Source organism: Ursus maritimus, unplaced genomic scaffold, assembly GCF_017311325.1.
Source record: "Ursus maritimus isolate PB19 unplaced genomic scaffold, ASM1731132v1 scaffold_15, whole genome shotgun sequence".
Classification (NCBI taxonomy): Eukaryota; Metazoa; Chordata; class Mammalia; order Carnivora; family Ursidae; genus Ursus; species Ursus maritimus.
The window spans coordinates 50252407-50264852 of NW_024423897.1; the positions used below are offsets into that span (position 1 = coordinate 50252407).

At 48.9% G+C, this 12446-nt stretch overlaps 1 protein-coding gene across 1 annotated transcript in view; it reads left to right on the forward strand.

Moving 5' to 3' along the window:
* The window catches only part of MYO10 (myosin X), a 206438-nt gene extending 195266 nt beyond the window's left edge, over window positions 1-11172 (forward strand). Inside the window, exons 34-41 of the mRNA XM_040630534.1 lie at window positions 1784-1907; window positions 2395-2692; window positions 3312-3519; window positions 4392-4528; window positions 5310-5430; window positions 5801-6253; window positions 8275-8466; window positions 9694-11172. Of these exons, the coding sequence (XP_040486468.1) occupies window positions 1784-1907; window positions 2395-2692; window positions 3312-3519; window positions 4392-4528; window positions 5310-5430; window positions 5801-6253; window positions 8275-8466; window positions 9694-9795 (1635 nt within the window). The 3' untranslated portion in view covers window positions 9796-11172. The remainder of the gene's footprint in view (window positions 1-1783; window positions 1908-2394; window positions 2693-3311; window positions 3520-4391; window positions 4529-5309; window positions 5431-5800; window positions 6254-8274; window positions 8467-9693) is intronic.
* Window positions 11173-12446: the final 1274 nt, after the last annotated feature.

Genomic DNA, 12446 nt, shown 5'->3' on the forward strand with positions numbered 1-12446 from the left:
TTACTGCTGTTTCTCTAAGTTATCCATCAGATAGATTCCCAATACCAAGGAAAGAGCTGGAACAGAACAGAAGAGATCTGAGAATGATAGCGAGGCAGGTGTTTACTGATCTACATGAAAGGAAATTAGCTCATCAGATCCAGGAGGCAAGCTCAGACTTCGCAGAGGTGGGAGAGGGTCTAATATGTCCGTAGGATACCATTTCCCACCGAATTCAAGTCTGCCTGTGGATTCCAAAGTGCTGTGTTTTCTGGGTATTTGGAGTGAAATTCCACCAAGTCACTTATTCTCCAGGACTCTGCAAAGCATTCCATGAAACCCAGGATACTAAATACTAGCAATTTCATTTTTAACATTAAAACAAGTTTTTTTGAAGTTTTCTTTTGAGAAAGGGGTGAAAATACATCAGCTGAACTTTGTCTTCAAAGCTGTGTCTTATCTATTCTTATGTACTCTAATTTGAAATCTGTCATTAAAAGAGTAATAGAATTTTCCAAATATGAAACAATCCTCTTTAAAAAATTAGGTTGCCCTAATTAAGTCCATACAAAATTGTTGAAATAATTAAAGGTTTTTTTTTCTCCTGGCTTTCAATTGGGTGTTATTAAAAAAGTTTCATAGTGGAAATTACCACGATAGAATGATTCATTGCCTCTCTTCCAACTCTTCTGTTTATTTAATGTTCTAAAAGGAACTTTGCCTTTTTCGAATCCCAAGTTAACATTTTAGGATCATAAGTACATGATGAATTTTTACGAAGGGATCTCTTAAATTTCAGGAAAGAGAAGGCAGGCATGTCTCTCTAATAACATATCAACATGTATAATTTTCAGGTATAGAGAAAATATAGAAGATCAATTAAAGAATGAAAACAATGTATTTTTTAAGCGAATTGTAGATAAAAATACATGGTTTGGCTAAATGTTTGATGCCTAAATAGCGAAAGAACTTTAATTTTTTGAAGTATATATAATCTCTAGGGGAAAATATTTTTAATAATATGGAAAAACATATACACATGGAATGAAGAGAATGAGCTGTGTGTGAGAAAAATACGTATTTGTGATTTGTCTTCAAAAACAGATTTGTGGGTATCTTCATGCTTGAAATTTTTTTTTAAAGATTTATTAGAGAGAGAGAGTGCGTGGGCAGAGGGAGTGGCAGAGGGAGAGGGAGAAGCAGCAGACTCCCCACTGAGTCCGGAGCCAGACTCTGGGGTCGAGCTCACAACTTTGAGATCATGACCTGAGCCGAAACCAAGAGACCGATGCTTAACCGACTGAGCCACCCAGGCTCCCCGAAATTTTTTTTTTTAGCAGGCTGCATGCCCAGCATGGAACCCAACACAGGGCTTGAACCACAACCCTGAGCTCAAGAGCTGAGCTGAGATCAAGAGTAGGACACTTAACCAACCACCCAGGTTCCTCCATGCTTGAAATTATTACTGTTAGATTCTCTAGCATCTCATGGATGCTTTAGACTCTGGAAAATGTTCATGTGTGAGAACACAGATGCTGGGGCGCCTGGGTGCCTCAGTTGGTTAAGTTGCTACTCTCTTGATTTCAGCTCAGATCATGATCTCAGGGTTATGAGATCGAGCCCCAATGTTGGCTCCGCTCTGGGCATGGAATCAGCTTGAGGTTCGCTCCCTCTGCCCCTCCCCACCTACTCATGCTCTCTCTAAAAAAGAAAAAATTAAAAAAAAAAAAAATACAGATGCTTTTGTTCTTGTACACACGTTTTGGATAAGCTTGCTTGCTTTACCGGGCCTTCTGTTTTCAAGGAGAACTGCCTGAACTCCGATGTCGTGGAGCAGATTTACAAGCGGAACCCCATCCTCCGCCACACGCACCACCCCCTGCACTCCCCGCTGCTGCCCCTGCCCTACGGAGACATAAACCTGAACTGTGAGTGCCCAGCCCCAGCCACCCCCCGCGGCGGACACCGCATTCTGTTCTCCGGGTCACTCCTTAGCTCGGTCGTGTTAGCATCGTTGTTTGTGGTGATGCAGGGATCGGTGACTGAAAGAACGACTTTAAAGGGAGGCAGGAAATGCCAGGCCTCCCTGCGAACTCCGAGTTGCCTGAATGTGCTAGACAACCCAATCCTGAAAGTCTTCCGTGACAAATCGGGAACCTGTTTGGCAATAGGCCAACTTCTTCAGCAAGCATTTTATAGGGTAAAATCGTTCAATCACGTAACAGAACAGCCGAACTGGCCCACCTCTGTGTTTCGGCAGCGTCGTTCACCTGAGTCAGAGGTTCAGGGACCGTGGCGAGCACGCGTCCTGAAGCCGCTGTCTGTCCCCACTCACTCCCCTCGTGCGCGTGTGCTGCTTAGATTCCAGCGCGTCCAGACCCCTCGTGTAACGACCTCTGTGTGTCCTACTCCTAGTGCTCAAAGACAAAGGCTACACCACCCTTCAGGATGAAGCCATCAAGATCTTCAATTCCCTCCAGCAGCTGGAATCCATGTCTGACCCCATCCCCATAATCCAGGGCATCCTGCAGACGGGGCACGACCTCCGGCCTCTGCGAGACGAGCTGTACTGTCAGCTCATCAAGCAGACCAACAAAGTGCCGCAGCCGGGCAGCGCGGGCAACCTGTGCAGCTGGCAGATCCTCACGTGTCTGAGCTGCACCCTCCTGCCCAGCCGCGGCATCCTCAAGTACCTCCGCTTCCACCTGAGAAGGTAGGGGCCTCACGCCGCTGCTCTGCGGGGTTGTGGCTCAGGGGAGGAGGACCGGAAACGGAAGCCGCCTAGTGCAGTCGGGGACGTCTGGGTCACACCTGCGGGTCCCTGAGACAAGCGGACTCAGGGTCGGCATCGTCCTCTCTAAGCCAAGCCACACAAGGCTGTCGTAGGGACCGGGAGCCCTTCGGTGTAGTGTCCTAACGTCTAAGATGTGCAATCCGCTTAATTACCACCACCTGAATAAATGAGGCCGGGGGGAGGGGGGCTGGATATTCTGATCCGGATCCAGCAGGCAGAGACATTCTGTTTCGGACTCCGATGAACCGCGGAGAAACGGTTTTCATCCAGCAGGAGGAGACGGGACCCTCAGCAGCACTGCAGTGGTCAGCTGGCTGCAAAGCTGCTCCCGTCCAGCACTGGCTCGCTGCGATTTGTTTTTACTTTTTAATTATTTGCATTTAAACAAAACCTGCACAGAAAGTGGCTGGTGTTTGCTCTGCACCACAGGGGGCCCCCTCGGTGCCTCGGTCGGCACGGTGCTGAAAGCAGCCCCGGCGGCTCCCGGACGCCAGCCAGCCTCAGTCTAGCAATTAACAGTGAAGTGTTTGTCTCCTAGGATACGGGAACAGTTTCCAGGAACCGAGATGGAAAAATACTCCCTCTTCATTTATGAATCTCTCAAGAAAACCAAATGCAGAGAGTTTGTGCCTTCCCGAGATGAAATAGAGGCCCTGATCCACAGGCAGGAGATGACGTCCACAGTGTACTGCCACGGGGGAGGCTCCTGCAAGATCACCATCAACTCCCACACGACGGCCGGGGAGGTGAGGGAGAAAGCCCTGCGTCGCGCTCTGTCCGATACCTCACGGCCGATGCGCCAAGGTTGGGAAGGGCATACATGGTCGGGGGGGCTACCGTTTGAAAAGGCAGTCGTGACGTGCCTCACACAGCAAGTCAGTACACAAGCTGTAGCCTACAACCAAACTCACGTATGAAGAGAGAAAAATGTGTCAGAGATGAGCAGAAACACAAAAATTCAGCTGAGACCTAATCCTGCTCATGCAAGAAGCAGGTGCGTAGCTGGCAGAGATCAGTGCCCGACTCGGCGTGCCCGCTGTGGCGTGGGCTTGTCGTGGCAGCTCTGGGGTAAAGGGTCTCTGTTTGCCACACAAACATCTACAGGGATGGGTCAGACGAGCGCATTTTCTTCTTCTTCCTTTTTTTTTTCCCTTACTTGAAATTTAGCATTCTAAAACCAATTGGCTAAAAGGCGTAGGGCAATAAAACCCAGAAAAGCTTATGGTGTGGGAAGGAGGAAACGTCAGTGGAAGCCATTGTTTCTTGGAAGTTGAGAAATGTATCAGATGAAAGAGAGGGCTTCAGTTTTTTTGCACTTTTCCTACCTGTGTGGGTTTGCGAGAACGTGGGCAAAATGCTCTGTGTTCTTTTCTTTTTTCTTTCTTTCTTCCTTTCTTTCTTTCTTCCTTTCTTTCTTTCTTTCTAACAAAGAACAGAAATCTGGTTTCTGTAGAACAATGGAAAAGCAGCACTTTTGGAATTCTGGGTGACCACACATGACAGGTTTGGGGGGGACCTGCTTGGACCCTCACATGCCAGCAGCTCCCTCGGGGTTCCACTGAAGGCACATTCCAGAACCACGTGCTGGAAGCTGAAAACCTCGGGGCGTATCTTGCAGGTGGTGGAGAAGCTGATCCGAGGCCTGGCCATGGAGGACAGCAGGAACATGTTTGCCTTGTTTGAGTACAACGGAAGTGTTGATAAAGCCATTGAAAGCCGGACCATCGTAGCGGACGTGTTAGCAAAGTTTGAAAAGTGAGTTCCTCCCCCCTGAGGTGCCGGCAGACGGGATAAAGACATTAAGAGTGAGAGCTGAGGATCTGAATTTCCATTTGTTCACAGCTTCAGTGTGCATTTGATTTCCTATTCTTTTATCTGTGTTGAAGCATGTTTAACTTGTCATCTCCTCTTGCTGCCTGTTTTTCTTGATTCCTAGATAAGGCCCCTGTCTCCAATAAGATTCAGTTCGCCATTGTTCCTTTACCCCATTTGCTCAGTTCCCTGTTGTACACACTGCCTTGGAATTTCCTGATTCTAGACTTTTCACTTGTCACTGGCTTCGAAACTGTGCCAGCAGACACAAGCAAACTCATACACTCTTCAGACTGCATTCTTATATCTCTCAGGCCTGTAGTGTTTGATCTAGGACTTTCTTATCCCGTCAGTAGCACAAAAGATATTATGGAAGCTGTGTTTATATGGAACAGGAATATTCGTGTCAATTTTTGCAAATATTTTCGTTAATTTGAGGGTTGGTAAAGGGAAGGAAGGAGAGTCTTTGTTTCTTTTCTTTCTATGGAGTCAGCATAATGTTTAGCTGGTACTGATTTGACTGGGGCCCGTAGAAAATCGTTAGCACAGTGTAATTGAAGGCTGCCCGTTCGTTGTCTTAAAGTGAGACCAAAATAAAAGCATGATTTTCACTTCTGGCTAAAAGCAGTTAGTAAGGAATAAGTCCTCTAAAGTCAACTCCTTGTGGCACCAAAAGGCCATTTTTCCTTTTGCTTTCTGAACCTCCCTTGCCTTCTGTCCGTAGGCTGGCTGCCACATCAGAGGTGGGGGACCTGCCCTGGAAATTCTACTTCAAACTTTACTGCTTCCTGGACACAGACAATGTGCCGAAAGACAGCGTGGAATTCGCGTTTATGTTTGAACAGGTAGAAGGAACTTTCAGAAACGGATTCCTCTGCTTGGGAACAGGGTTGAAACCTGTTTGGGGGTTGGGGGGGGGGGGGGGGGGTGCATGGCGGTCCATTTCCCAACATGCCCAGGGCGGCTGCTCCTTCATGTGTCCCTGGAACAAAACCACGACACATGCTGTCTGAGGTCCTGTGCCAAGACCTGTTCTAGCTGGGAGGAGAGAGACAGTAAGGGATGAAATATGTGTGAGATGCCGTCTGTGCTTGGGAGAGATTTCAAGCAGCAAAAAGCGGGGAGGGTATGGTTTTCAGGGAAGGTGACATTGGAGGGTAAGCCTGGTGGATTTCGGGTCACGCACCCCTAACGCGGCTGCCCGCCTCCTTTCAGGCGCACGAAGCGGTTATCCGCGGCCACTACCCAGCCCCCGAAGAGAACCTGCAGGTTCTGGCGGCCCTGCGTCTCCAGTACCTGCAGGGGGACTACTCGCTGCACGCCTCCGTGCCACCCCTCGAGGACATCTACTCCCTGCAGAGACTGAAGGCCCGCATCAGCCAGTCCACCAAGAGCTTCACCCCCTGCGAGCGGCTGGAGAAGAGGCGGACGAGCTTCCTGGAGGGGACGCTGAGGCGCAGCTTCCGGACAGGCTCCGTCGTCCGGCAGAAGGTCGAGGAGGAACAGATGCTGGACATGTGGATCAAGGAGGAAGTCTCCTCGGCTCGGGCCAGCATCATTGACAAATGGAAGAAACTGCAGGGAATGGGCCAGGAACAGGCCATGACCAAGTACATGGCCTTGATCAAGGAGTGGCCAGGCTATGGGTCAACGCTCTTCGATGTGGAGGTGAGGACTGACAGCTGCTTCTCAGATTGGTGGGCCTGAGAGCACACGTCAGTGCGGCTGGGGCTGAGTACATAGGGCGGGGGCAAGACTGAGACTTTGCTCTCTCACCCTCTTCTGTTAGAGCAACCCTCCCCTCCATGCTTTACCGTTAACACACCCTTTCATCCACCAAAAGTGTTTTCCTCGCCTGATAGTAAATGCTTTCACGGTAGTAGGAGTGAATGGAAAATAAGAGGTCACCTAGTCTTAAATAACTTCTGTTCTTTCTTATGAAGCTACAGATCGATCCAACCATCAAGTGCTGGTAAAAATCAGCATTTAAAACTTAAAACAAATTTTTTTTAGAATTATGTACATGAAATTAGAAACTTTGGATACAGTTGACCCTTGAAGAATGCGGGGGTTGGGGTGCCAACCCTGTGCAGTTGAAAATCTGTGAATAACTTTTGACCACCTAAAGTGTAACTATGAATAGCCCGCTATTTACCAAAAGCCTTACCAATAACATAAACAGTCGATTTAACACGTATTTTGTATGTTACACTTTATATACATACTGTATTTTTATAATGGGACTAGAGAAAAGAATATTGAGAGGATCGTAAAGAAGAGAAAATACATTACAGCCCTCTACTGTATTAAAAAAAAATCCCCACACAGTTCAAACCCATGTCGTTCAAGGGTCAACTAGGATTTTACATTTGGTTTTTTCTCCATGAATATCTGTTTGCAGGGAAGAATTTGTCTCACAAATGGGATTTAGCCCCTGGCAGTAACCCATACTGATTCCATACCCCCTTTTTTTAAGTAGACCATTTATTTATTTGTTTTTAAAGATTTTATTTATTCATGTGTCAGAACAAGCAGAGGGAAGAGCAGGCTCCCCGCTGAGCAAGGAGCCCGATGCGGGGCTCAGTCCCAGCACCCTGGGATCATGACCTGAGCCGAAGGCAGACACTTAATCGACTGAGCCGCCCAGGTGCCCCTGAAGTAAACCACTTACCGAAAGGGAATCTTAGCAGTACTCTAGATCAGAGCTTGGCAATCTGTGTGCCCCGTCCCACCTGCCTTCTTTTATCACGATTTATTGGAACACAGCAATATTCCTTCCTGTCTCTGTCTCCTCTGGCTGCTTTCCCACGAATGTGGCAGCATTGCATAGCTGTGACAGAGACCCTGTGGCCCACGACACCTAAACTATTGACTCCCTGTTCCTTAACAGGTAAGTTTGCCAGCCCCTGGTCTAGGTGAGCTTTCAGCTCTCACAGTCCCATTCAGTGTGTTTGGTATCTGGCGACTTTTAAATGAGGTTCTATAAAAATCTAAATATTGATTATATTCTAAGATTCCTTCATGGCTTTTCAGGGGATGCTATGTTGGGTTGCTTGGTTGATCAGTTAGGTTTGTTTTTAGGTATCAATCAGATGCTTTGTACAACATCTCCTCTTCTCGGTGTCACTAATGTTCATCCCTTCTGTTAGTACCCGCTTCTCGTCCCTGAATCGGGGCTCTGGTTTCCCAACACCAGTCCATGCAGGGAAGCCTGTCCTTAAACCAGTGACATTCCTGTTAGCTCTGTACCCACAGGAGTCATTGCTGCCCCTCGTCAAGAATCCTGCTCAACATAGAGTGATTTGGAGAATTTTCCTCAGATCCTAGATTTTGTATTGGAAGAATAATGATCCAAAAAAAAAGGATCAGAGGCAGAGATAGGGACAGGAGACTGGCTCGGCCTGCTGGGTTGCCTGGGAGAGCCATTGTCAACTTACCCCCGGAGTAAGGTTATCAACAGATGGAGTCCAAGCACAATGTTAGGATTCACCACTTGGGCTTTCCAAATGCCCAGTGTGGGTCAACCAGTCAGAAATCAATCCAGACCTCCAAGGGGAGACCTCATGTCCTATTTCAGTTCCCCGGGCACAAACAGGTGTTGAATGCATTGTGATCGCCCAGAGTGCTTGAGTCCGCCTCTCCCGCGTTCTCCGTTTCTTACTGCTTGATGATCTGACTCTTGGCCACAGTGCAAGGAAGGCGGCTTCCCCCAGGACCTCTGGTTGGGCGTCAGCGCGGATGCTGTGTCTGTCTACAAGCGTGGGGAGGGAAGACCGTTAGAAGTCTTCCAGTACGAGCACATCCTGTCTTTCGGGGCGCCGCTGGCAAACACGTACAAAATCGTGGTCGACGAGAGGGAGCTGCTCTTTGAAACCAGCGAGGTAAGAGACAAGCCAAGGAGAAATCATTGGTGTCCTTGACAAAAGAGAGAAACAATGCCCCATTTCCTGATGCCTTGAGTAATTTTGACAGTTTTGCTTTAAGATCTATGAAAATACAGCATGGCGGTCCCGCCCCCGCAGCAGGTTCCCTGGGGGCCAAAACGGAGACCTCCCAAATTTCTTCTCTGCCTTTGCAGCCAAGGAATTTGGTTCCATTCTGCCAGTGGGTCTTACCCATGGAGGAAAGGAAATGATGTAGACGTCCAGAATATACATAGTTTGGCAGGAAGCCTTGTGCCAATCAGCAGAGGATGACGGCAGAGAACCGCAGCTGGAGGGAGCGAGGGGCATGACCGGCCTGGGCGTAGCTAAGTCTCGCTCACAAAATCACCAAAAAAAGCCTCTAAATGTCTGTGCCATCTGCTTAAAATGTAACCATCATCATGACAAATCAAGAAGCCTATTGAGGGCTTCACTTAGCAGCTGGCAGGCAGATGTGGAAAATGGAAATGAATGACCCGCCAGCTTCGCTGTCGGTGTATGTCACGGAGAGGCGGCCAGGAGGCCGGAGGAGAGTCTCACCGAGGCTGCGGTCTGGGCTCGGACTAGGCTAACAGGAGGGGAGCAGGGATGTGCAAGAGGCGGGACCTTTGGCTGGAGGGTCCCAGGCTTAAATGACTCCCATAGACAGGGAGTCACCGTGGGGTTCTTTGATGGTTCCTGATGTAATGATCGTAATTGTGCCAACTGACGTGGGGTGGGATTAGGAGGGAGGAGAGATGAGGGAAAAGGAAGGCAATTAGGGCACCATAAGAGGGAGGGGGGCCAGCATGAGGAGGGACAGCCCGCCCCCCGCTCTGTTATGCAGCTGCATCATGGGGCGGGGACAACACTGATGAGCCAGTGTTTACCAGCTGTGATCGTGGGCTTGGGGGTTCCCCAGTATTTTTAGTGGGGATAGGAATCCCAGCCCTCAGGGTACCAACAGTGTCCTCAGGTGGGCCTTTTTTTTAATGTGTAAACATCTGACAAGTGTACATCAGGCAGAATTGTCGTTTTCGTGTGAAAGAACCACTGGGTGGTGCCCACCGTGTCAAGAAAAGCCTCGCTTCCCCGGCCCGCTCATCATTGGGTCTGGGACAGCAGCGGGGCCGTGGGTCCCCTCGGCATCCCTTCCCCTCCCTGAGTTCCCACTCACGTGGCGCCCGCTCTGCTCCCCCCGGGCAGGTGGTGGACGTGGCCAAGCTCATGAAAGCCTACATCAGCATGATCGTGAAGAAACGCTACAGCACATCGCGCTCCGTGAGCAGCCAGGGCAGCTCCAGGTGAAGGTGGGAGGGAGTCGCCGTGTCTTCAGCATCCGGACGTGCTGCCCTCTGGCCTCGGTCGCCTGCGCGCAGAGCCAGGGCCGAGCTGCCCCCGCCTTCTGGAAGCCCCTCGGCGGAGGGAGGTGTCTCCGAGGGTCCTTCCGCCCTCTCAACTTCCGTGACCCTGTATTAAGCTGCCAGCCTTAACAGTCAGCCCTGTTTCGAAAGCTTTACTACTTTTAGATGACACATGCCTTAAAAGAGAGAGGACAAAACCCCTACCCACCCCCACCCCCGCCAAAGCAGCCAGAAGTGCCTTAACGTGTGGACCCAACACTAACTGACCTTAACTGTGCTACTGAAGGGAGATGCCCCCTCCCCCCCATCTTGGGGGAGACTTACAAAGCTTTGGGGGGGGGGGTGTTTATCCATCAATTCTGCACTAACCTCCCAGCCTGATTTCCCTAGTTTGAGGGAAGGTGAGGGAGCGGGGAGGGGGGGATGGACAGAGGGAGCACAAGGGGACAGGACATTTTAGTCGGAGTGCTGCTGGCAGCCTTCTTCGTGGACGTAGATTAACTTCTTGTCTCATCTTTCCCGTCTCTGTGCTTGCCTGTGCACGCAGTGCTCAAAACTCATCACTTTAATCACGGTCTCATGAGCATTAAAAGCAAAGGGAAAAAAGGATGTGCAATGGTGTAAACAGTCTGTATATTTTAATAGTTCAGAGTTGTAGTCTTCAGTCATTACTTTATAAGGTGGTTTTATTAACAGACCAGAATCCTGGATTTTCCTGTCTTCGCTGTATTTCGAAAACCACGTTTTGGCTCCGTTTTGTTTTCCGTGTAGCAGAGTCTGCGCTCTGTGTCTGCTGTATTATAAACAGATCTGCAGCCCCTACAGATAATGGTATTTATAAACCACTCTGACTCCAATGCTGTTTTTAGAACGATATGAAGTCATTTTGGAGTCTTTAGTTTCTAAAAGATTTAAGTTAAAAAAAAAAATTCTTTGAAGGTGAGTTTGTACCGCTCCAGGTAGATGACCACATGGCCACGCTGGGTACGGCGGAAAGGAGCTTCGATCCCCAAGGGTGTAACGTGTGAGCGAGTCTTGGAAGGACCCTGACGGTGTAAATGCCGAGGCTTTAAGAAAATACATTTTATCCCAAGTTTATAAGGATAGTCCAACAGGTGCCTGTAAATAAATCCGTGTTTATGACCAGAAGAAAAATGATGTGGTCCTGGACTTTTATTTTTATATGGAAAAGTTGTGAAGACTTAGGCCAACTAAGTCTGCCCACAAAGAAAAAGAAATTGCCTTATCTCTCCGGGACAGCCCCGCGAAATCATTGTGTGTTGGCTCAGAGAAAGTCTGACAATAAAAGATATTAGCTATCCTGCAATGTGTTTTCTTGAGTAGGGGGACCTGAAATATATTACGGGCTTGGGGTTTTTGTTGTCGGTTTGGTTTTAACGCTTTTGGCCTCAGTGTCTAAGCTGCGTGTTACAGAAGTTGATGGCCAGGTCTTACAGTGGACGCGCCGCACGACTCCAAGGAAGCAGAGACGGTGAAAGCCAAGAGTCCGTGAAATCCAGAAATCTAAGGCCTTGAAATGTCTGTTTATGTCAAATGGTCTCATAGCCCCAAAACCTGCCTAATGGTGAAATCATGGTCCTACAACCACCTGCTCGCAGCCATGCTCGCTGGGGAGAATACACAGGTAGGCTTTCAGCCACAGATTTACCCAAAAAAACAAGACATGGGGTCTCACCTGGGACGTGAGTGGCACCAGTCCCCCGGATGTCCCTTTCTCTTCCTGCTGAATCCCACCGCTGCTTGTGTCCAGAGTGTTCTCCACCACCGGCTCCACGGGGACCGGAAGTACAGCTGAGCACCTGTGGCCGCAGGTGATGAGAATGTAGGTGAGCTCGACTCCATGTTCTGCTGTTGTCTTTGTTTTCATTTCTAGCCCAGAGGGAAATTGGCCAAAGGGCCTCTTCCACTGCTCACCACCCAGGATTTCCTCTGTGACTTGTACCCCAGGAGGCCGCCTCTCTCCCCCCAGTTACATATGAAGAAGGAGGCAGAGGGAGGCATCGTAGCAGCACCAAAGCCAGGACCTAGATCTCTCTACACACAGGCCTTATACGCCCACAGCTGCATTGTTTTAATGTTTTATTTAGAAATACTACGGGTTCAGAAGTTGCGACAGCACATACCGGGAGACCCACATACCCTTCACCTGGTTTCCCCTATGGTAACATTTTGCAAAACCATAGAACAGTATCACAATTGTCCATTATAATTAGGATTTTGCTTCCCCATATTATATAAGGAAGATAGTCCCTAGTTTTGAGATTGTTGCTTTAAGCATTTCTTGTCCGCTATTTTGAATGAGCTCTGGGATTCCCTTCCCTCCCTGCATTTTCTCATCAACACAGACTGGCTCAGCATCACCTCTCACTTCAACTTGATCATCATATCGACAAAAGCCTCTCCAGGACAGAAACACTGTCTTCCCCTCACAAGTCCCAGGAAATCCAGCCTCATGCCTGCCCAAAGCAGGCAGAGATGGGACTGGGATGGCCGGGAGAACTCCAGGGAAGGAGTGGTGGGTCTTGAGTTGGTCATACAATATGGCAGAGGGTAACAGATTTTTCCTAGGAGATG